This window comes from Pristiophorus japonicus, chromosome 10, assembly GCF_044704955.1.
Source record: "Pristiophorus japonicus isolate sPriJap1 chromosome 10, sPriJap1.hap1, whole genome shotgun sequence".
Taxonomy (NCBI): Eukaryota; Metazoa; Chordata; class Chondrichthyes; family Pristiophoridae; genus Pristiophorus; species Pristiophorus japonicus.
The window spans coordinates 161,667,112-161,690,928 of NC_091986.1; the positions used below are offsets into that span (position 1 = coordinate 161,667,112).

The window sequence follows — 23,817 nt, forward strand, 5'->3', positions numbered from 1 at the left end:
GTTCATGACCCGCAATGGCATCAAGCATGTCAGATCTGCACCGTTTAAGCCTGCATCCAATGGTCAAGTGGACCGGGCAGTCCAAACCATCAAGCAGAGCTTGAAACACATGACGGAGGGTTCTCTGCAGACCCGGTTATCTCGGATTCTGCTCAGTTACCGCACACGACCCCATTCGCTTACCGGAGTTCCCCAGCAGAATTGCTAATGGAGAGCACTGAAAACCAGGCGCTCCTTAGTCCACCCGGATCTCAATGACCATGTACAAACCCGAAGTCACCAGCATAACGTGCATCATAATCGCACGGCTGTATCGCGTGACATTGAGGTTAATGACCCTGTGTTTGTTCTTAATTATGGTCATGGTCCCAAATGGGTCGCTGGCGCTGTGTTAGCCAAGGAGGGGAATAGAGCGTTTGTTGTTAAACTTTTGACTGGACAAACGTGTAGAAAGCACTTGGATCAGACCAAACTGCGGTTCACTGACAACCAAGAACAGTTTGAAGAGGACATCATCATTGATCCACCAACACACACCCAACCAGCAATCGACCTCGCGGTCAACCACGAGGATGAACCCACCATGCCAGACAGTCCGATCAGACAAGCCACACTGCAGTGCAGCAATGATCCGACCAACTCACCCATGCCAGGACTTCAACTCAGGAGATCAACCCGGGAACACAGAGCCCCGGATCGCCTCAACTTGTAAATAACTTGTATCAAAGACTTTGGGGGGGGGGGGGGGGGGTGACGGTTGGGGGTGGAAATGATGTTATGTATGTAAACATTACCAATGTTTAAGACTTGCCACCAGAGGGCGCACCTTTGGGAGTCCCAAGGGTCACCTGCAACCCTGGGCAAGCAGGTATAAAAAGGCAGTCTACCATGCTGCTTCCTCACTCTGGAGTTACAAGGTCACAACAGTTTGAGCTTACAGTATACAGTCTTGTGGAGTTATTCTGAACATAACAAAAATCCAAAAAAAGTGATCCTGACATTTTGAAGACTTCAAACATATTATACTACCAGAGTTCAAATTTATATTAATCTTGCTGAAAGAATGACAATTGATGATAATTCAAAAGGGGTACAGATAAAAACATTTTAGCGCAAGATGTACACAAGACTCCAATTAACCGAGTCTGAACCATGAATCAAAAAAATGTTTTAGCAGCAGCTCAACTATTTTCAAGTATCTAGTTTATTAAAAATTACAATTTTTCCCACTCAAAGCAGCATTTACTATACCTGTCAGCAAACTTGTGGCCAAATGAAATCCAGTCTTTTTCGATCAAAACCTTGCAATAGAAAAAACATTAGTCACAAAAAAATGAAAATATTTATTATGTACTTAGTATATGCAACAGATGTGTGTCGGACAAAGAAACATCCAAAACTATAACTTAATTAGATGAGTGTTTTTTGTCAGTGTATTACAATGTACCACTCACTGAAGTGAGATTACTGTACTGGTTCATGGTTTAGCAGATCACAACCAACAGAATAATCATTGGGAAGTGTCAGGTTCCTCCCGTTTAATCCAGTTTCCTTACACAAACTAGGGGTTTTATCAGTATACTTTCTTCTAAAACAAATTATGTTCTTCAAGTTTCATTAAGATAAGAATTACAGTGTTTGAATTAACTCATGATTATGCTGATAACACTTTCCCTTGCCAACACATTATAACAATGGTCTGCATGTTGTCACGCCTACCTACAAGTCAATTATGCCTTTATTTTATGCTCTAAATCCCAACCCTAAAGTTTAAATTGAATGCTAAAAGTCTCATCATTTAAAGTGTGGATAATATCATCAATAAGGAATGAGTCGACTGGCTACGAAGGCACTATTAAATTATAGGCATGCAGGCAAAGAGAGAAGCCTTATTTATCCCTTTATCAGCTGCATTCCATAGAGCAAAGGAACCAACGGAATTGAAGACGTTAACGGGGGTCTAGGAGTGCTGTGCCTAATTAAAAGGAACCAGTTTCTATAAAGTAAACACTAAATATTAAGCAACAGCTGTAATGTTTTCACTCTGGGGCAAGATTTTCGGATTTCGGCGAAAACGGTAGTTCTACGTCAAAATTACCGTTTTCGCTGCCCGACCATTTTTCGGCCGAACTTTCAGCCTTTGTGTCGCATCAGTAAAATCGGCGTTGCACGAGGATTTGTGGTGAAAACCACAAGTTTCGGCAACTTTAGTCCAAGGCCGGTAGCGCTGCGAGAGGCCTTGGGGGAGGAGGATGGGGGGGGGGGGGGGGGGAAACACAAACAAAAATTGCAAAAAACATGTAAAAAAAATTTTACAAAACCCTTACCCTAAATCGCTGAAAGATAATTAAAAAATAAAGGTCCCAAAATTGATCATGTTCCCCTGCCGCCCATTTCTCGACAGTATTTGGTGGTCCCTCATTTTTTATAGCGTGCTGCTGAGGTCCTCCAGCGGGAATTTAATGAGAATGTAGCGGGCGTTGGCAGGCGGTGTAGGCCATTCGACTCGACAAAGATCGGAGGCGCAGTTCTGAGCATGCACAATTTTTTTTCAGCGACCGAGTTCTGCGCATGCGTCTGTCAAGTTGTCGACCTGTCTCTCCCATGCTCCGGCCCAAGCTCGGCAAGGGGGCAGAGAAGCGGCCAAGAAAATCATACAAGCAGCAGTTGGGATTTCGAAGGAAGAATCAGTTAGAAGAATAGAATTCCATCTCTCACTTTTGCTTATGTCTGAACTTTATCCCACTGACATCAGTCTTGTCATTACTAACCCCAGTGACAGAAACACTGACACATCCGCTGATTCATGCAGAGTATTGTTAATCTCCTCAGTTTCATGTTCATATTGGCACTAACACTAAATTTACCACCACAATTAGGGTCACCCTTGCAGTGCTCACCTCGAACACTTGTGTCAACAACCACATCAGTCCAAAGCAATAATGATGCAGAATGTTCCCACCTTCTCCAGAACACGCTGACTCTGGTTGGGCTGAGGTTCCATGAGCACTCCCAGTTCTTGGATATCTAATCTAATTCATCAATTCTCATGTATGACCCAAGCGACAAACCTAGTGCAAGGGCATCCGAATCCCACAGCTAAAGATAAATACCTTTATTTCAGCAATAACGATTCAATGACCAAGTTTCACTGAACACATTTGATTTTTGAACTTTGCTCTGTGAAGATAAATCAAGGAATACGGGTCCAAGTTAACGATGTCCTCGTCTCTTAATCCAAATGTTGGGAACAATATATAAACATGTTTCTTATGCAACAGTGACTACAAAGTGCTTCAGCGGCCGGGAATCACTTTGGGTCGTCATGAAGTGGTGAAAGGCACCACGGAAATGCAAGTTGTATTACGTATAAACAAGTTTTTTTCTCCATTCACTTGTGTGCTAATATAGACGATCTAAAACATTGAAAAAAATGTTAATTACTTGGTGCAAGAGGGAGGGATTCAAATTCCTGGGACATTGGAGCCAGTTCTGGGGAAGGTAGGACCACTACAAACCAGACAGTCTGCGCCTGGGCAGGACCGGAACCGATGTCCTAGGCAGAGTGTTTGCTAGTGCTGTTGGGGAGGGTTTAAACTAATATGACAAGTGGGTGGGAATCTATGCAGGGAGGCAGGGGGAAGTAAAAAGGGGGCAGAAGCAAAAGGTAGGAAGGAGAAAAGTAACACTGGAGGGCAGGAAATCACTTGCAAAAATCAAAAAGGGCCACAATACAACATAAAGGTCAAAGTGCTAAAAAAAATAAGCCTGAAGGCTCAGAGTCTCAATGCGAGGAGCATTCGTAATAAGGTGGATAATTAACTGCGCAGGCAGCTGTTAACGGATATGATGTAATTGGGATTACGGAGACATGGTCCCAGGGTGAGCAAGGCTGGGAACCCAACATCCAGGGTATTCAATATTCAGGAAGGATAGACAGAAAGGAAAAGGAGGTGGGATAGCATTACTGGTTAAAGAGGAGATTAACGCAATAGTAAGGAAGGACATTAGCTTGGATGATGTGGAATCTATGGGTAGAGCTGCGAAACACCAAAGGGCAGAAAACGTTAGTGGGAGTTGTGTACAGACCACCAAACAGTAGTAGTGATGTTGGTGATGGCATCAAACAGGAAATTAGGAATGAATGCAATAAAGGTACAGCAGCTATTATGGGTGACTTTAATCTACATATAGATGGGGCTAACCAAGCTGGTAGCAATACACTGGAGGAGGATTTCCTGGAGTGTATAAGAGATGGTTTTCTAGACTAATATGTCGAGGAACCAACTAGAGAGCAGGCCATCCTAGACTGGGTTTTGTGTAATGAGAGAGGATTAATTAACAATCTTGTTGTGTGAGGCCCCTTTGGGAAGAGTGCCCATAATATGGTAGAATTCTTCATTAAGATGGAGATTGACACAGTTAATTCAGAGACTAAGGTCCTGAACTTAAAGAAAGGTAACTTCGATGGTATGAGACGAGAACTGGCTAGGATAGACTGGCGAATGATACTTAAAGGGTTGACGGTAGATAGGCAATGGCAGACATTTAAAAATCACATAGATGAACTACAACAATTCTAGAAGATTGGTCAAGCATGATTTCCCTTTCATAAATCCATGCTGACTTGGACTGATCTTGTTACTGCTTTCCAAATGTGCTGCTATTACATCTTTAATAATGGATTCCAGCATTTTCCCCACTACCGATGTCAGGCTAACCGGTCAATAATTCCGTGTTTTCTCTCCCTCCTCTTTTAAAAAGTGGGGTTACATTAGCTACCCTCCAATCCAGAGGAACTGATCCAGAGTTCATGGAATGTTGGAAAATGACAATCCCTGTCTGGCGTAAAAATAAAACGGGGAAGGTGACTCAACCGTGGCTAACAAGGGAAATTAGGGATAGTGTTAAATCCAAGGAAGAGGCATATAAATTGGCCAGAAAAAGCAGCAAACCTGAGGACTGAGAAAAAATAGAATTCAGCAGAGGAGGACTAAGGGTTTAATTAGGAGGGGGAAAATAGAGTACGAGAGTAAGCTTGCAGGGAACATAAAAACTGACTGCAAAAGCTTCTATAGATATGTGAAGAGAAAAAGATTAGTAAAGACAAACATAGGCCCCTTGCAGTCAGATTCAGGTGAATTCATAATGGGGAACAAGGAAATGGCAGACCAATTCCACAAATACTTTGGTTCTGTCTTCACTAAGGAAGACACAAATAACCTCCCGAAAATACTAGGGGATCGAGTGTCTAGCAAGAAGGAAGAACTGAGGGAACTCCTTATTATTCAGGAAATGGTGTTAGGGAAATTGATGGGATTGAAGGCCGATAAATCCCCAGGGCCAGATAGTCTGCATCCCAGAGTACTTAAGGAAATGGCCCTGGAAATAGTAGATGCATTGGTGGTCATTTTCCAACATTCCATGGACTCTGGATCAGTTCCTCTGGATTGGAGGGTAGCTAATGTAACCCCACTTTTTAAAAAGAGGAGGGAGAGAAAACACGGAATTATTGACCGGTTAGCCTGACATCGGTAGTGGGGAAAATGCTGGAATCCATTATTAAAGATGTAATAGCAGTACATTTGGAAAGCAGTAACAAGATCAGTCCAAGTCAGCATGGATTTATGAAAGGGAAATCATGCTTGACAAATCTAGAATTTTGAGAGGATGTAACTAAGGGAGAACCAGTGGATGTGGTATATTTGGACTTTCAAAAGGCTTTTCACAAGGTCCCACACAAGGGATTAGTGTGCAAAATTAATGCACGTGGGATTGGGGGTAATGTATTGACGTGGATAGAGAACTGGTTGGCAGACTGAAAGCAAAGAATGGGAATAAACGGGCCCTTTTCAGAATGGCAGGCAGTGATTAGTGGGGTACCGCAAGGTTCAGTGCTGGGACCCCAGCTATTTACAATATATATTAATGATTTAGACGAAGGAATTGAATGTAATATCTCCAAGTTTGCAGATGACACTAAGCTGGGTGGCAGTGTGAGCTGTGAGGAGGATGCTAAGAGGCTGCAGGGTGATTTGGACAGGTTAGTTGAGTGGGCAAATGCATGGCAGATGCAGTATAATGTAGATAAGTATGAGGTATCGACTTTCATGGCAAAAACAGGAAGGCAGATTATCTGAATGGTGATAGATTAGTAAAAGGGGAGGTGCAACGAGACCGAGGTGTCATGGTACATCAGTCATTGAAAGTAGGCATGCAGGTACAGAAGGCAGTTAAGAAAGCAAATGGCAGATTGGCCTTCATAGAGAGAGGATTTGAGTATAGGAGCAGGGAGGTCTTACTGCCGTTGTACAGGACCTTGGTGAGGCCACACCTTGAATATTGTGTTCAGTTTTGGTCTCCTAATCTGAGGAAGGACATTCTTGCTATTGAGGGAATGCAGCGAAGGGTCACCAGACTGATTCCCAGGACAGACATATGAAGACAGACTGGATCGACTAGGCTTATATTCACTGGAATTTAGATGAATGAGAGGGGATCTCATAGAAACATAAAATTCTGACGGAATTGGACAGGTTAGATGCAGGAAGAATGTTCCCGTTGTTGGAGAAGTCGAGAACCAGGGGTCACAGTTTAAGGATAAGGGGTAAGCCATTTAGGACCGAGATGAGGAGAAACTTCTTCACCCAGAGAATTGTGAACCTGTGGAATTCTCTACCACAGAAAGTTGTTGAGGCCAGTTCATTCGATATATTCAAAAGGGAGTTAGATGTGGCCCTTCCAGCTGAATGGATCAAGGGATATGGAGAGACAGCAGGAATGGGGTACTGAAGTTGCAAAAATGATCAGCCATGATCATATTGAATGGTGGTGCAGGCTCGAAGGGCCGAATGGCCTACTCCTGCACCTATTTTCTATGTTTCTATGTTTAAGAGTAGTCGTTATTGTTTGGTCGGTAAATATGACAGGCAATTTGAGCACAGCAAGGTCCCTCAAAAGAATGGCTGGTTCATGTGTCGTTTTGTGGCGTAGGTTGAGGGGTAAAGGTTAGATCAGGATGCTGGGAACACTTCCCTGCTTTTCGAGTAGCGCCGAAGGATCTTTTATATCCCGAGAGGGCAGACTGGATCTCAATTTAACATCTCATCTGAAGGACAGCACCTCAAACATTAGAGCACCAGCCCAGGTTATGTGAAAGGGTAGTGGAAGCAGATTCAACAGTAACATTTAAAAGGGAATTGGATCAATACTTGGAAGAGAAAATCACAGGGTTATGAGGAAAGAGCAGGCAAGTGGGACTAAGAGGAGAGCTCTTTCAAAGAGCTGGCACAGGTACGTTGGGCCGAATGGTCACCTTCTGTGCTGCATCATTCTATGTTCTGAACCTTCCTCTCAGACACAGAGAGAGAGAGAGAGAGAGACACAGACAGACAGACAGAGAGACGAGAGAGACAGAGAGAGACAGAGAGAGACAGACAGACGAGAGAGAGAGAGAGAGACAGACGAGAGAGAGAGAGAGACAGACGAGAGAGAGAGAGAGAGACGAGAGAGAGAGAGAGACAGACGAGAGAGAGAGAGAGAGAGAGAGAGAGACACAGAAAGAGAGAGAGAGAGAGAGAGAGAGAGAGAGAGAGAGAGACGAGAGAGAGAGACAACTCAGGGAAGACGGATCACATTCTTGCATCGGAGGGAATGAAATCTAGAAGTCACGGCACGGTCACTATTCAAATCTTACCCAATAAACCGGTTAACAATCTGTACACAATGCCCCATCTAAGGTGGCGGGGGGAGGGGGTGCTAAGGTCATGCACTTGCACTGGGGTAAGACATTCAAACTGGGGGAGGCATGTACTTGGACAGGGGTAAAGCATTTTGGCTGCGGGAGGGATGTACGTCGACTGGGATGAAAATGATGAAGTTGTAAAAATAAACCCTACTGTACACTAAGTGTTAAGCTCTCAGCAGCCTTTCATCAAATACTCCCGTTTTCAAAAAGGTGCCCGTACCGTCTGCTTAAGAGCGGCTAAGATCAGGTAAGACCTTACTTTTCAGGATGGTACTTAGGGCGGACAGTAAATGGATCTTATTGATCAAATTTGCATTTTTGGGGCAGTGGGCAATAATTGATTTTTTCGGATCAAATTTGTATTTCTGGGCGGTAAGTGGTACTATCATGAATTTCCAGCCCAAAAACTTTAACTTAACCTTTTTTGCAAGTCTTCATACTTGCTGCTGCAGGCAAGGCTGGCCCGACAGATTTGACCCCGTCGGTATTCTGGGCGCAGAGTACGGGCCTGGAGAGAGCTGCAAATACAATGGTAACACATTCCGCAGCATTGCACATCGTTTCACGTCAGCACTCCTCTTCCCCGCGGTACGTGGAAGCGCCACCGCCAAAAGGTGCCCGAGGATCCCGATGACCGGGTTTTCGCGGCGGAGGGTCAAATCGCGGCGAAAACCCGGTTGCAAAGTTGGGTCTCTGCATTACACAGCAGAAACCAACAGTGTTACATAGTCCAGCTCCTGACTCTCAGCCTAGAAGAGAAGGGATTGAGGGCGGGGCGGTGGGTGGGTGGCAGAAGAGTGGCTCATGGACGTTGCACACCCATAAAACAGCTTAAGAATAACAAGGCTACACTTGCGGATGGAATCCCTGCTGAGGCGCTAAAGTATGGCGGAGAGGCGCTGTTGGCGCGGATACATGACCTCATCGCTCTCATCTGGAGGGAGGAGAGCATGCCGGGAGATCTGAGAGATGCAGTGATTGTGACCATTTTTTAAAAAGGGGGACAAGTCCGATTGCAGCAACTACAGGGGAATCTCCCTGCTATCAGCCACTGGGAAAGTTGTCGCTCGAGTTCTCCTCAATCGTCTTCTCCCCGTGGCAGAGGAGCTCCTCCCGGAATCACAATGCGGATTTCGTCCCCTCTGGGGCACAACAGACATGATCTTTGCAGCATGACAGTTGCAGGAAAAATACAGGGAGCAGCGCCAGCCCTTAGACATGGCCTTTTTCGATCTTACAAAAGGTCTTTGACACTGTCAACTGTGAGGGTCTATGGAGCATCCTCCTCCGTTTCGGATGCCCCCAAAACATCCTTCGCCTGCTTCACGATGACATGCAGACCGTGATCCTTACCAATGGATCCATTACAGACCCAATCCACGTCTGGACCGGAGTCAAACAGGGCTGCGTCATTGCTCCAACCCTCTTCTCAATCTTCCTCGCCGCCATGCTCGACCTCACAATCAACAAGCTCCCCGTTGGAGTGGAACTAAACTGCAAAACCAATGGGAAGCTGCTTAACCTACGCCGCCTCCAGGCCAGGTCCAAGATCACCCCAACCTCTGTCGTTGAGCTGCAATATGCAGACGCCGCCTGCGTCTGCGCACATTGACTATATCCTGGAGTTTAGCCCCAATGTATTCACTGAGGCATATGAAAGCATGGGTCTTGCGCTTAACATCTGTAAGACAAAAGTCCTCCACCAGCCTGTCACCGCCGCACAGCACTGCCCTCCAATCATCAAGATCCACGGCGCGGCCCTGGACAACATGGACCATTTCCCATATCTCGGGAGCCTCTTAACAAAGGCAGACATTGATGCAGAGATTCAACATCGCCTCCAGTGCAGCCTTTGGCCGTCTGAGGAAAAAAGTGTGTTTGAAGACCAGGCCCTCAAATCCACCACCAAGCTCATGTTCTACAGGGCTGTAGTAATACCCGCCCTCCTGTGTGGATCTGAGGCATGGACGATGTATAGAAGGCACCTCAAGTCGCTGGAGATATATTACCAACGATGTCTCCGCAAGATCCTGCAAATCCCGAGGACAGGTGCACCAACATTAGTGTCCTCGACCAGGCTAACATCCCCAGTATTGAAGCACTGACCACACTCGACCAGCTTCGCTGGCTAGGCCACATAGTTCACATGCCAGATACGAGACTCCCTAAGCAAATGCTTTATGCAGAACTCCTTCATGGGAAACGAGCCAAAGAAGGACAGCGGAAACGTTATAAGGACACCCTCAAAGCCTCCCTGGTAAAGTATGACATCACCACTGACACCTGGGAGAACCTGGCCGAAGACCACCCAGAGGTGGAGAAAGTACATCCGAGAGGGCGTTGAGCTCTGAGTCTCAACGCAAAGAGCATGAAGGGGCCAGGCACAGGCAGCGGAAGGAGCGCACAGCAAACCAGCCACACCGACCCCTTCCCTCGACGAATGTCTGTCCCACCTGTAACAGGGTCTGCGGCTCTCGTATCGGACTGTTCAGCCATCAAAGAACCCACTTTAGGAGTGGAAGCAAGTTCGCTTCGATTCCGAAAGACTGCCTCTGATGACACCCAAAACAGGCCTGCACAACAAATGCAGAAGTAAAAGCCTATAAAAATCAGTTTGCAGCCTACGTCACTGAAATTGTGGCTAGCATTACAGTACACTATAACTACATGTAAATCAACAGGGTTTATTCTCTAAAGTAATTATTAAACCCGATCCACTACTTTCCCCCTCCCCACCCCCAAGAGACTAAACTTGCATTCTGTTTGCACTATTAGAATTTGCATTTCTTTCAAGGTCCCTGTTTTTCCACCAAGTTTTCTAAATAGACTAACATGTGTAATTTAGAGAGACATTACCAATTTTCTTCACTTTTTTCTTTTCCTTTCCTGAAGGCAGCAATTCATGTTGGAGTACAATTCCACATCCATTGCCAGCCCTCTAATATCACACCCAAGTGATTATTTCTCAAGTGAACCCAGACAGTGAGAGTTAGCAAGCTATTCACCAGCTGGGGGCCATTAAAGCTGAATCGGAATGCTGAAACAGCACTTGTATTTTCTTGCAGGGGTCAGTGTATAATGATAAAAAGTGGAAACCCTGCCTATTTTCCCCTCCCTAAATCAAAGATATGGAAGATAATAGTATCCTCATTGCCACCCTCATCCCCCACCAGGACGGTCCAAGGGCCTTCTGCTTCTTCCTTGGGCGGAGGCCCAACCAATCCCCATCACCCTCCTGCACCTGGCTGAACTTGTTCTTACATTGAACTGCTTCGCCCATGACTTCATTGAAAGATGCTGCAATGGCAACCCGTAAGGGTCCGAGCAACCCTGTCCTCTTCATGGGTTAATTGGAACATTCTTTGTTCCACTCGTACTCAGGTCTCCTCCTTCACTGGTACATTGATGACTGTATCGGTGCCGCTTCCTGCTCTCGCCGTGAAATGGCAACTTTCATCAATCCTCCGCCATTTCTGCCACCTCCAGTGTGATGCCACCCTCAAACACATCTCCCAGCATTCCTAATTTTTTGGGGGTATGCTGCCCCTTTAAGGGGCTGCTCGGCCCATTCACATTTTCATGGATGTGTGAAACTTAACTTTGGAAAAGCCAGTGCTGGGCTGCGCCGGACCGACAAACTGCTGTGTAAGCTTAGAGGGAACGTTGACCGTACCCTCCGCGACACCCTCGTCTACTCTTCAATTACCCTCAACACCCCCTCCCCATCCTACGGCACCTTCCCATGCAAGCGCAGGAGATGCAACACCTGCCCTTTTACCTCTTCCCTTCCTACCGTCCAGGGCCTCAAATATTCCTTCCAGGTGAAACAGCGATTTACTTATACTTCTTTCAATTTAGTATACTGTATTCACTGCTCACTATGCAGTCTCCTCTACACTGGGAAGACCAAACGCAGAATGGGTGATCACTTTGCGGAACACCTCCGTTCAGTGTGCAAGTGTGACCCTAAGCTTCTGGTCGCTTGTCATTTTTTCCTGTTCTGATGAAAGGTCACCAACCTGACCCGTTAACTCTGTTTCTCTCTCCACAGATGCTGCCTGACCTGCCAAGTGTTTCCAGTATTTTCTGTTTTTATCCCTCATTGCTACTATGGTCAACTCACCAAAGATTAGGAATCAAACCCGGTAGCTCCTTGGTCTGTATGAGCCACCTTTATTTAAAATTCAGAATCTGTTGTTCTACTTAACAGAGATTGATAAAAAAATTCCAACAGTTTTGTTCAATCATGCAAATCTACCCCTTATAGGCAGCCAGAGCGTAGAGAATCAAATGAATTATAGCTGCCAGGTTCCTGCTTCTTCAGACTTATTGACTGAATGACATACATTAAATCATATTGCAGTTTATGCCACTGGTCCATTAATTTTGTATTCACCAAAGCGTGCGATGTCAGTAGTGGGAAATCGAAAAGTTCCACCTTCTCTCAACTTCCAAAAAGATCTGCTTTTACGACTATTATCCACCCTGGAGAATAGTTAGTAAATCTCTTTTCCTTCAGCTGAAGAGTTTCATGGACTTCAATATCCTACTATGCGATAAGATTATTGAATCCTGGTCAGAAACAAACTATTTTGATGACTATATAGGACCCAGTGGTACAAACAGCAACGTGATTTAGTGTATACCATTCAGTCACCAGGAATCAAGCAACAGCAGCTATAATTCATTTGAATCTCCACATTCTGGCTCCCTACAAGAGGAAGATTTGCATGATTAATCAGAACTGGTATAATTTATTACCAATCTTTCAAGTACAACACCACATTCTGAATTGTTATTTACCAAAATTAATTTGATCTACACATGGATAAAAAGGAATACTGGAAGTAATTTTTTTTAAAAAGCAGCTTTTCTTACCATAAACCCTTTTATAGTTCTATAGTATGGATCCAACAGCAGAGAACCCAAGGAACAGACCTGTGCTGTACGATCCCAACCATCAGAGCAATGGACTAAGACACTGGCACCTTCATGTCCCACAGCCTGTTCAAAATATTAGGAGAGAAAAAGAATGTCATGGAACTGTTCAGACAAATAAGTTTGGATAGTAAAGCACAATTTGCAGCTCTTAAGGAAACTTGAGCTTTATATATTTTTGGTACTTAAAACTTAACCGCTTCGATGTCAGACGTCAACTTATTAAATATTTCTTCCTATTATACAGGCTATTTCATGGATACAGGCTTGCAGTTTGATCCAAGTACAGATTCATTAATTAAACCAAGAGACTAAATGTCCACTAAGTGCTATTAGCTTTTTTAAAAAAAAGCTGTAGTGGACTGTACACCGCCAACTCCATAAAGCCTACTTGAGGTTAAAGAATTATACTCTATTTTCAGATTTTTATCTTCAAAACATGCTCATCCATCTATAACATTCAGTTCACCATTCTGTTCATTATCAGTAGTGGACACTATGTTGATAAACTGCTTTTGACAGGAGAAGGGCCACCCCGACCTGTGAGAACACCACCGCAAGTTGGGGCTATAAATAAGAGCTGGAGCGCTGGGCCCTGGAACATCGTGGCGGAGGTACGGCGAATGAGGGTACGGGGCCTAGAAGAGCCAAGGACCCAGGGGCAGCACGGGCCAGCCCACACTGCGATGTGTGTGTGCACTAGGTCCATGCAGCAGAGCAGGTCTTCAGTCGTCCTGGTTAATCCTTGCCACTGGACAAAGGCCTAGCTCTCTCGAGCCCGTGTGGTGGCTGATGGGCAACAGTCACCACACGTTAATAAAAATTTACGCACAGGCCTCTTCCACCCCTTCAATTGGAGTTCAGGACTGGAACATCGGGTCCTTCATTGAAACATCTGTGAACTCTTGTGGAAGCAAGTCATCCTCATTTAAGGGACCGCCTATGATATGGACCTAAATGATCTATCTTGTTTCAGATAATATCAAACTTGTTCCATGTACATTGCTCTGTGGAGAGAAAACAAACTTCTACTTCTTGCAGCAACTTTAATATAACTTTTGTATCTGCATTCTGAGAGAGAGTCTGGTGTCTTTATTTCTTTGTTTTGCAAGGTGGTGAGGAAATTCACATTCCTAACTACTATATTAATTGCTTGTAGGTAGTCGCCTGTCAAGACAATAGATTAATCCTTTCATCATGCAAGTTGACTACTGAGAGAGCCAGAACCATTATCTAGTGTTAAACAGAAAATATTTAAATACTCAGCAGGTCAGCAAACATCTTTGAAGAGAACAGGCAAGTTAACAATTGATGCAAAAGGTTCACAATGGAAATTTTAACTTGTCTGTCATTTCCAAAGATGCTGCCTGACCTGCTGAATATTTCCAGCATTTTCTGTTTGTGTCCCATAATGTGATATGTTTGTTTCCACAGGGGGTCTTGTTCACCAGACTTGCAGGTGAAGAGCTCTTATTGTGTACAGCAGGCCACTCTGTATCTTGCAAAAGCCTGACTTAATGGGGCCAAGTTTCGGCCTGAGTTGCTCCTGTTTTTTTGGAGCAACTGGTTTAGAATGGAGTATCTTAGAAATTTGCTCCAGTTCTAGTCAGTTAGAACAGTTTCCGTTTGGAACAGATTTTTTTTTCCAAAAGGGGGCATGTCCGGCCACTTACGCCCGTTTTGAAAGTTTAGGCAGTGACAACGTACTCCATTCGAAGTTAGTTTGGAGTAAGTGTAGATTTTTGTACGCTCAGAAAAACCTTGCCTACACTTAGAAAATCAGGCGTAGGTTACAAATCAGGCGTAGGGAATGGGGGGTTTTAAAAGTGAAGTTTACAAACATTAAACACTTCAGTTTTAAAAATAAAGAACCATCATCAATAATAAATGATAAATAAATCAACCAATAAATCAAAACATTTTTTTAAAAACTCAATAAATAAAAAAATTTCTACTCACTGACTGCAGCACCAGGAGCACTCCAACCACCCCCACCCCCCCAGTGTGTGTATCTCTCTGACTGTCTGTGTTTGAGAGGAGAGGGGAGGGGGGAGGGGGGAGGGGGGAGGGGGGAGAGGTTGAACGGGCCCGGCTGACGTGAAGAAGCCAGGCCAAGACTTCGGGCGGGGCCCGCCCTCTGCAAGATGCCGGGCGGGCGGGCCCCACCGAAGGAGTTAAAGGTCGGTGGCCAGGGGAAGCGGGAGCTGGGGGTCGATGGAACGGGAGCTCGGGGGCGGAGGGGGTCGTCGGAGCGGGAGCTGGGGGGTGGGAGTGAGCGGAACGGGAGGTGGGGGATCGGAGCGGGAGCCTGGCGGGGGGGGGCAGGGGTTGAGAGAGCCAGCTGGAGCCAGAGCAGGAGCTGGACGAGGGAGGTGCAGCCTGATCCTCGCAGCCCCAGTGAGGCCATTCGGCCAGGGCTAGGGGCTGCGTGCTTCGGGCCCCTCCCACACAGTTTCGGCGCCTGGAGCTACTGCACATACGCGCCCACTGTAGTGCGCCTGTGCAGAGGTCCCGGCACTGATTTCACCACAGGGACCTGGCTCCGCCCCCCCACAGCTGGTGCTGCGCTGCGCCGAGCTGCAAAGGACCTGCAGGGAGCCGAATAATCTGCAGGTATATTTTAAGGCGCACTTTCGGGCACGAAAAACAGGCGTCCAGGGAATGGCGCAGCCCAAAACTTGGGCCCAATGTTTTTTTCCCGGCACAGACACAATGGGCCGAATGGTCCCCTTTTGTGTCTTAAATTTCTGATTCTATGAAGTTCTATAGTGGAATTTTTAAAATTATGATAGCTATCTTCGATACTAGAGGTGCAATATATAACTGGGACTGGCGTCATTGCTGGTCAGTTACCTTCTTGTTGAACTGTTCTACAAACTAGAATCTAATGGAGAACTTTATTATGTGTATTTCTCAAAGATTTTGTCAAGGCTTCATGGTCCAAATTACTTGTTACTGTAGAGAATTGCTAATAATTCTTCAATTTTAGAACGGTTTTAAAGTACTGGTGTGAAAGCTTATTAACTATACTCTTCCTGTTGATTTATTCAGCTTGCTTCTGCTTCCTGTCTCAATAAAAGCCAATTAGTAGTTTTCAGCCTGAATGATGCAATCTTCTATCTTTTTATTTTCTGTTAAATTTGGAGGTCAGTATTTATACAAGTAATTCTTAATGTTTCAGTGTTCAAGTTAAGAGGAAAAATGGTTCATTGTTTGCTGTGCACATACCAGATACTGTGTAGCAAGTACGCATTTCGATTCATAGGGACTGAAGTTTGCCTAAGAAAGTAGACTTTTGCAGTGGGCATGCATACAGTATTATCTGGCGAGCCTGAATCATTAGAGTTTATTCCATGTCCACCACTACGTAGAGAGAAAAAAAAAACATTCTACTTTGTAGTATCAGCTGTGGCTCAGTTGGTAACACATTCGCCTCTGAATCAGAAGGTTGTGGGTTCAAGTCCCACTCCAGCGACTTGAAGACATAAATCTAGGCCAACACTCCAGAGCAGTGATGAGGGTATGCTTTCAGATGAGGCATTAAACCAAGACCCCATCTGACATCTCAGGTGGATGCAAAAGATCCCATGGCACTATTTTGAAGAGTTATCCCCAGTGTCCTCGCCAATACTTATCCCTCGATCAATATAACAAAAACAGATTATCTGGTCATTATCGCATTGCTGTTTGTGGGAGCTTGTTGTGCGCAAAATTGGTTACCACATTTCCCACATTACAACAGTGACTACACTCCAAAAGTACTCCATTTGAGACGTCGTGAAAAATGCTATATAAATGCATTTCTTTCTTTTTCTTTCTTTTGCTTGAGGCTCAACATTCCACTTGTTATTTTAATTCTTCAGACACAAAAGTACAGCAACATGCCATAGTAGCAGTGGCTACTAAATAAAATGTGAACTGATCGATAAGTTTTTGTACCATCTATCTTCCTTTTTTAAAAATACTGTTTGTCAGAGATGAAATCTTAGTCTGTGCTAAAATGTAACCTTCAAAGTTTTCTAAAACAAATGAATTACAAAACTGACTGCTAAGCACCTATACCACAATTGGGGTTAGACTCTAAACAGCTTTATCCTCTCCAAAGGTCAGCTGATTAGGGAAATAAGGAGCTCAGCCAGACAGGTTGAAGACTTGATCTCTAGTCTGTGCTGGGTCACTTACAGAAGAACATAAGAATTAGGTGCAGGAGTAGACCATTCGGCCCCTCAAGCCTGCTCCTCCATTCAAGAAGATCATGGCTGATCTTCTCCCTCAGCTCCACTTTCCTGCACTATCCCCATATTCCTTAATATTAAAAAATCTATTGATCTTTGTCTTAAATATACTCAACGACTGAGCATCCACAGCCCTCGAGGGCAGAGAATTCCAAAGATTCATCACCATCTGAGTGAAGAAATGTATCCTCATCTCAGTCCCAACTGTCTGACCTTATTCTGAAACTGTGACACCTGGTTCTAGACTCCCCAGCCAGGGGAAACAGCCTCCCTGCATCTAACCTATCAAGCCCTGTAAGAATTTTGTATGTTTCAATGAGATCACCTCTCATTCTTCTAAACTCTCGGGAATATAGGCCTGGTCTACTCAATCTCTCCTCATAGGACAATCTCTCCATCCCAAGAATCGCTCCCTCTATGGCAAGTATATCCTTCCTTCGGTAAGGAGACCAAAACTGCACACAATACTCTAGGTGTGGTCTCAACAGGATCCTATATAAATGCAGTAAGTCATTTTGGGGCCAAAATTAGAAACATAGAAATCTACAGCGTAGAAGGAGGCCATTTCGGCCCATCATGTTCACACCGACCGACAAAGAGCCACACTGCCCTCGGTCAGCAGCCCTGAAGGTTGCAAATAAACCCATGAACAATGGCGGAAATGTAACCCAGCCCACGAGTCCGCCCCACGCATCTGTAACACTCCTTGCACCGAAACATTCTACGCTCCACCCCAACTGGAGCCATGTGATTTCCTGGGAGGCAAAAACCAGAAAAAAAAACCCAGGCCAATTGGGGGGAAAAAAAAATCTGGGAAAATTCCTCTCCGATCCATCCAGGCGATCGAAATTGGTCCAGGAGATCACCCTGGCCGTATTCGATTCTCTGTAGTACTTACCATCGTATCTGCGCCAACTAACAAGAGGATATCCAGTCCAATCCCACCTTCTACCTCTAGGTTTGTAACCCTGCAGGTTTCGGCACTTTACGTGCCCATCCAAGCATCTTTTAAATGTGGTGAGGGTTTCTGCGTCCACCACCCTTCCAGGCAGAGAGTTCCAGACCCCCACAACCCTCTGCGTGAAGAAGCCTCCCCTCAAATCCTCTCTGAAGCTTCTACCAACCACCTTATTAAAACTATGCCCCAAACATAATTGACCCCTCCACCAAGGGAAATAGGCCTTGCTATCCACTATATCCAGGTTCCTCAAAATTTTGTACACCTCAATGAAGTCTCCTCTCAGTCTACTCTGTTCCAATGAAAACAAACCCAGCCTATCCAATCTGTCCTCATTAGCTAAGATTCTCCATTCCAGGCAGCATCCAAGTAAATCTCCTCTGCACCCTCTCAAGTGCAATCACATCCTTCCTATAATACAGCAACCAGAACTGCACGCAGTACTCCAGCTGTGGCCTAACTAGAGTAATATACAATTTAAGCTTAACCTCCCTGCTCTAAAATGTTATACCTCGGCCAATAAAGGCAAGCATTCCGTATGCCTTCTTAGCCACCTGGCCTGCTACTTTCAGGGATCTGTGGACGAGCACTCCAAGTTCCCTTTGTTCATCTACACTATTAAGTGGCCTACCACTTAATGTGTATACCCTTTCCTTATTAGCCCTCCCAAAGTGCATTACCTCACTTCTCTGAATTAAATTCCATTTGCCACTGCTCTGCTCACCTGACCAGTAGATGGACTACAGGAGGATATCAATGACAATTCTCTTCATGATCAACCACACAGTCAATTTTAGTGTCATCTGCAAACTTCTTGATCATACTCCCTATATTCAAATCTAGATCATTGAAGTATACCACAAGCAGCAAGGGACCCAGTACTGAGCCCTGCGGAACCCCACTGGAAACATCCTTCCAGTCACAAAAACATCCGGCAACCATTACCCTTTGCTTCCTACCTCTAAGCCAATTTTGGATCCGACTAGCCTCTTTGCCTTGGATCCCATGGGCTTTAACCTTCGTGACCAGTCTGCCATGTGGGACCTCATCAAAAGCATTGCTAAAGTCCATATACACTACATCGTATGCACTACCCTCATCGACCCGCCTGGTTACCTCCACAAAAAATTCAATCAGGTTAGTCAAACGCCATCTTCCCTTAACAAATCCGTGTTGATCGTCTCTAATTAATCCTTGCCTTTCCAAATGTAGATTTATCCTGTCTTTCAGGATTTTTTCCAATAATTTTCCCACCACTGAGGTTAGGCTGACAGGCCTGTAATTACTCGACCTATCCCTTTCTCCCTTCTTAAACAAGGGTACCACATTAGCAGTCCTCCAGCACCATGCCCAAATCCAAAGAGAACTGGAAAATTATGGTCGAGGCCTCTGCTATTTCCTCTTTTACTTCGCTCAACAGTCTGGGATGCACTTCATCCGGGCCTGGGGACTTATCCACTTTCAAAGCTGCTAAACCCCTTAATACCCCCTCTCTCACTATGTTTATTTCATCCAGAATTTCACACTCCTCCTTAATAGCAGTATCTGCATTACCCCTTTCCTTTGTGAATACAGACACAAAGTGTTCATTAAGAACTATACCAACATCTTCCGCCTCCACACAAAGATTACTCTCATGGTCTCCAATAGGCCCTACCCTTTCTTTAATTATTGAACATCTTTGGATTTTCCTTAATTTTACTAGCTAAGAATTTTTCATGCTCTCTCTTAGCATTCCTGATATCCTTTTTAATTTTACCTCTTAACTTTCTATACTGTTGGTATGTGACATAAGCTTCCCTTTTTTTCTTTATCCTCCCGTGTTAGTCCCCGGATATCCAGGGGGCTCTAGAATTGTTATTCTCACCCTTTTTCTTTAAGGGCACATGTTTAGCCAGAGCCTTCTGAATCTCCTCCTTGAATGCCTCCCACTGTTCCGACATGGATTTACCCACAAGTAGCTGTTTCCAGTCCACTGTGGCCAAATCACTCCTCAACTTAGCAAAGTTAGCTTTTCCCCAATTTGGGATTTTATTCCTGGTCCATCCTTGTCCTTATCCATAGCTAACTTGAATCTGACTGAATTATGGTCACTGGCACCCAAGTACTCTCCCAATAATACCCCTTCCAGCTGTCCAGCTTCATTCCCCAAAACTAAATCCAAAACCGTCCCTCTTATGTTGGGCTTGTTACATACTGACTAAAAAAGTTTTCTTGAATGCATTTTAAAGAATTCCGCACCCTCTATACCCTTCACACTATATTTGTCTCAAACAATATTAGGATAGTTAAAATCCTCTATTACTGCCTTATGGTTTTTGGACTTCACCGCAATTTGCTTACATATTTGCTCCTCTATCTCCCTCCCACTGTTTGGGGGTCTATAATACACACCCAGCACTGTGATCACCCCTTTTTTATTTTTCAATTCGACCCATAAGGCCTCATTTGATAATCCCTCTATTATCACAATGACATAAGCTTCCCTTTTTTTCTTTATCCTCCCTGTAAGTCCCTGGATATCCAGGGCGTTCTAGAATTGTTATTCTCATCCTTTTTCCTTTAAGGGCACATTTTTAGCTGCTGTACTAGTTTATTTAATCAACACTGCGACCATCGCCCTCCCCCCCCCCCCCCCCCCACCCCCACCCCCAGCCTTCTTACCCCCCTCTGTCTTGTCTAAAAATCCTGCGAACAGGAATATTGATCTGCCAAACCTGCCCCTCTTTCAGCCATGTCTCTATAATGGCTATAATGTCATACTCCCAAGTGTAGGGGACCGCTCCGCCCGTTTTCCCGCCGCGGAGTGCACATGCCGACCCATTACCAACCGGTGGCGACATCTTCCCGAAATTGCCCCGCAGGAAATTGCCCCTTTCTGGAATTGCCACACAGCCGGTCGGTGCCCTTTCTGTGGCTTGGCGGCATGGCCGCCCTTAAAGGGGAGGTGACGCTGCTGGCGATGCCGTTTTTTTTTTGTCATCCAACTGCCAGGTGTCCTCTTGGGTGCCAGACTACTGGCCTGGCCAAAACCCTCCCTGGTGGCCTAGTGTTTGCCGCTAAAGTCACTGCAGAGTTTGCAGCGGCCCTCCCCTTTAAGTGATGGGGAGGGACATTGTGACGCGCCAGCGCGATGATTTGCCACATCGGCCACTCTGCCCCGCCCTCATTTCCACCCCGCTAGTGGCAGCTACTCTGATCCACCCCCACTTCAAAAAGCACGACACGCTGAATTTCTCCCGATTGGCCGCCCCATGCATTGGGGCGGATGAAACACATCGGAAACTGTAGCTGCAACTTGTTTTGGGCGGTGGGCAATTTCCTTGCCTCTTATACTTAAATCCTCTTGTAATAAAGGCCAGCATGCCATTTGCTTTCTTAATTGCTTGTGTCCCTGCATGTTAACTTTTAGTGATCCGTGTACAAGGACACCGATGTCCCTCTGAACATCAACACGTCCCAATCTCTCACCATTTAAAAAGTACTCTGCTTTTCTATTTTTCCAACCAAAGTGGATTTCTCCACATTATATTCCATTTCCCATGTTGTTGCCCACTCACTTAGCCTGTCAATATCCCCTTGAAGTCTCTTTGCATCCTCCTCACAACTTACATTCCCACCTAGCTTTGTATCATCAGCAAACTTGTATATCTTACATTTGGTCCCCTCATCCAAATCATTGATATAGATTGTGAATAGCTGAGGCCCAAGCACTGATCCTTGCAGTACCCAGTTGATCTCATTCAAGGCAGAAATAAAGATACAATTGATTCAGTGGCTCAAGGTTGGGGGGTGTGGGGAGAACATGAATTCTTGGTCCTGATTTGCATCTTGCAAGTATATATGTATAGGTGTCAGATCAGGATACAATCAAGCTTGGTTGTGGTGCTCCTTGCGGTGGAATAGTCTACCATGATTCACGGCCTATGCTCAAACATGAAAAAGATCCATAGGTAAGGTACTGTAAGGTGACGAGTGCCAATGGAATCATATCCCAACAAGGAGGGAATTCTTCCAGGAGAGGGGGAAGGGAAAAGAAAATTACCCGCAAAAGGAGAAAAGCAGCTGCGAGTTTAGTAAAGATTATCCCAGCTTTGTAATATACACTGAACTTTGGCCTTATGCCTGTTCGTAAAGCTATATTCTTCCTTTACATGCTAAATTATTAGGTAAACCATTTCCTTACCGCCCGTAAAAATTTAAGTTTAAAAATATATATAATGAAACATGTACTTTAACAAGCAGTGCAGCAGCATCCAACACAGCCTTTATGTGGCGAAGCCATCCAGAACTCTCCAAACCACTCAAGAAGTCATTCAGAGTCAAAGCTTTGGTTCCACACACTAAAAACAGGAAAATACATATTCAGCATAATTCAAATTATCTTTTTAGCTTGCACATTTGGTAAAAGCAACATATTTCTTGCTTCTTCAACTGCAATTAAGTGAACCAGCTTTTCCTCATCTATTAGACAGAAAGGGACAAAAAAGGATTTTTCTCAACATCTGTTTTATATTATGCTTGAATTTTATCATCTGACTAACACAACTAAGTCAATCGTTCTGCCTGAAATAAATTAATAAGGTAAACACTGCAGAAGCATAAACCCTTTAAAGATAGTCTAAATTTATATATCAAGTTGAATAACCCCAATACAGTTTCCTTGCTGGAGCACGATAGGAGCAGGCGTAGATGTGTGGCTTTATTTTAAATATAAATGCAGATGCTAGAAATCTGAAACAAAAACAAAAATGCTGGAAACACGCAGCAGGTCAGCAGCAGCTGTGGAGAGAACAGTAGAGTTGACGTTTCGGATGTGGACCCTACATTAAAATATGCCACTGGTGGAAGGCAGGGCAGGATATCTACCTATCCCTACAGCAACAATAACTTTAGACAGACTGAAGAATGCAGCACTCCTTATTGATGGAAAAATTACATCTCAACAACCAGTTGGTGAGATACTTAGCCATGAGGACAAGCAATATCCCAGCTCCCGTCCCTGTCCTATATTGAGTAGCTTAACTCAGCGAGGAGAACTATGGGGAAATTACAATTGGTCTTTGAATCCCAGGGCTGGAATTTGATATAATGAACAGATTATTAGCCAAAGTTTCATCTCTTCATTGATGTCCAGTGACCCCTGCTGGAAAGCTCACATGCAAATGGATGGTAAGACAGGATTTGACTCAAATAGCCTGCTGATACTTACTATCTTGATTCACGTACAAAAAATCTGAACCTTGGTAAGTTACTAAAGAGCTTCATTGCTTATGGAAATGTAGCTCATCAGGCTTCACCATCTTCAAGTGGGAGAAAGTAGGAAGGGAGAAAGCAGTGTCCCATAACATCCTGTAGGAATAGCATATCAAAACATACCTTCATTGACTTTCTGCAAGCTCGCTCTCATTACATGAATGTTTTCAATTCCAACAAACTGGAACCGAATATTGGAATAGTTGTCTTCATTTTCATATCCTTTACCTGCAGCTCGATTTGCCATTGCATTTAACTGAAAAAATGTAAAAATAAATCTATTGTGATAATTCATATAAAACCAGTAGTATTGCAGTGCTTCTTTGTTAAAGATCTCTGGTAAATTATACCTTGCAATAAATGGGAACTGAAATTATTAAAAGGTAAAATTTACACATACTTTTGGCCTTGTATCCATTACATACATGAAACGGCTGTTGGGATTGGCTTTACTTATAGCTTGCAGCATGTGCTCATCTTCTAGACACCTGGCACTGAAGCCAGATAATGGCTGACTGCATCTGCATATGGCAGCCTGGAAAAAGAACAAAAGGCTAATGGTTAGTGAAGCAATTGCAGTTTGTTTAACATGGGACATTGTAGCAGGCAGCTTCAGCTGAGTGTCTGATCTCATTCACATTTCCATGGGGAGCAGTTGAGCACAAAGATAAGTACGGATGAGG

The 23,817-nt window shown here is 44.5% G+C and overlaps 1 protein-coding gene across 5 annotated transcripts in view; it reads right to left on the reverse strand.

Moving 5' to 3' along the window:
• Positions 1 to 23,817, reverse strand: part of mtmr6 (myotubularin related protein 6) — a 70,061-nt gene that overhangs the window by 27,825 nt on the left and 18,419 nt on the right. For 4 of the 5 annotated variants that reach the window (XM_070892245.1, XM_070892248.1, XM_070892249.1 and 1 more), the window contains 5 exons: positions 23,535 to 23,669; positions 23,258 to 23,390; positions 22,112 to 22,221; positions 12,626 to 12,751; positions 1,252 to 1,301 (listed from right to left, as the gene is read on the reverse strand). In XM_070892245.1, the coding sequence (XP_070748346.1) occupies positions 1,252 to 1,301; positions 12,626 to 12,751; positions 22,112 to 22,221; positions 23,258 to 23,390; positions 23,535 to 23,669 (554 nt within the window). The remainder of the gene's footprint in view (positions 1 to 1,251; positions 1,302 to 12,625; positions 12,752 to 22,111; positions 22,222 to 23,257; positions 23,391 to 23,534; positions 23,670 to 23,817) is intronic. The other variant, XM_070892247.1, reaches the window with a different exon arrangement.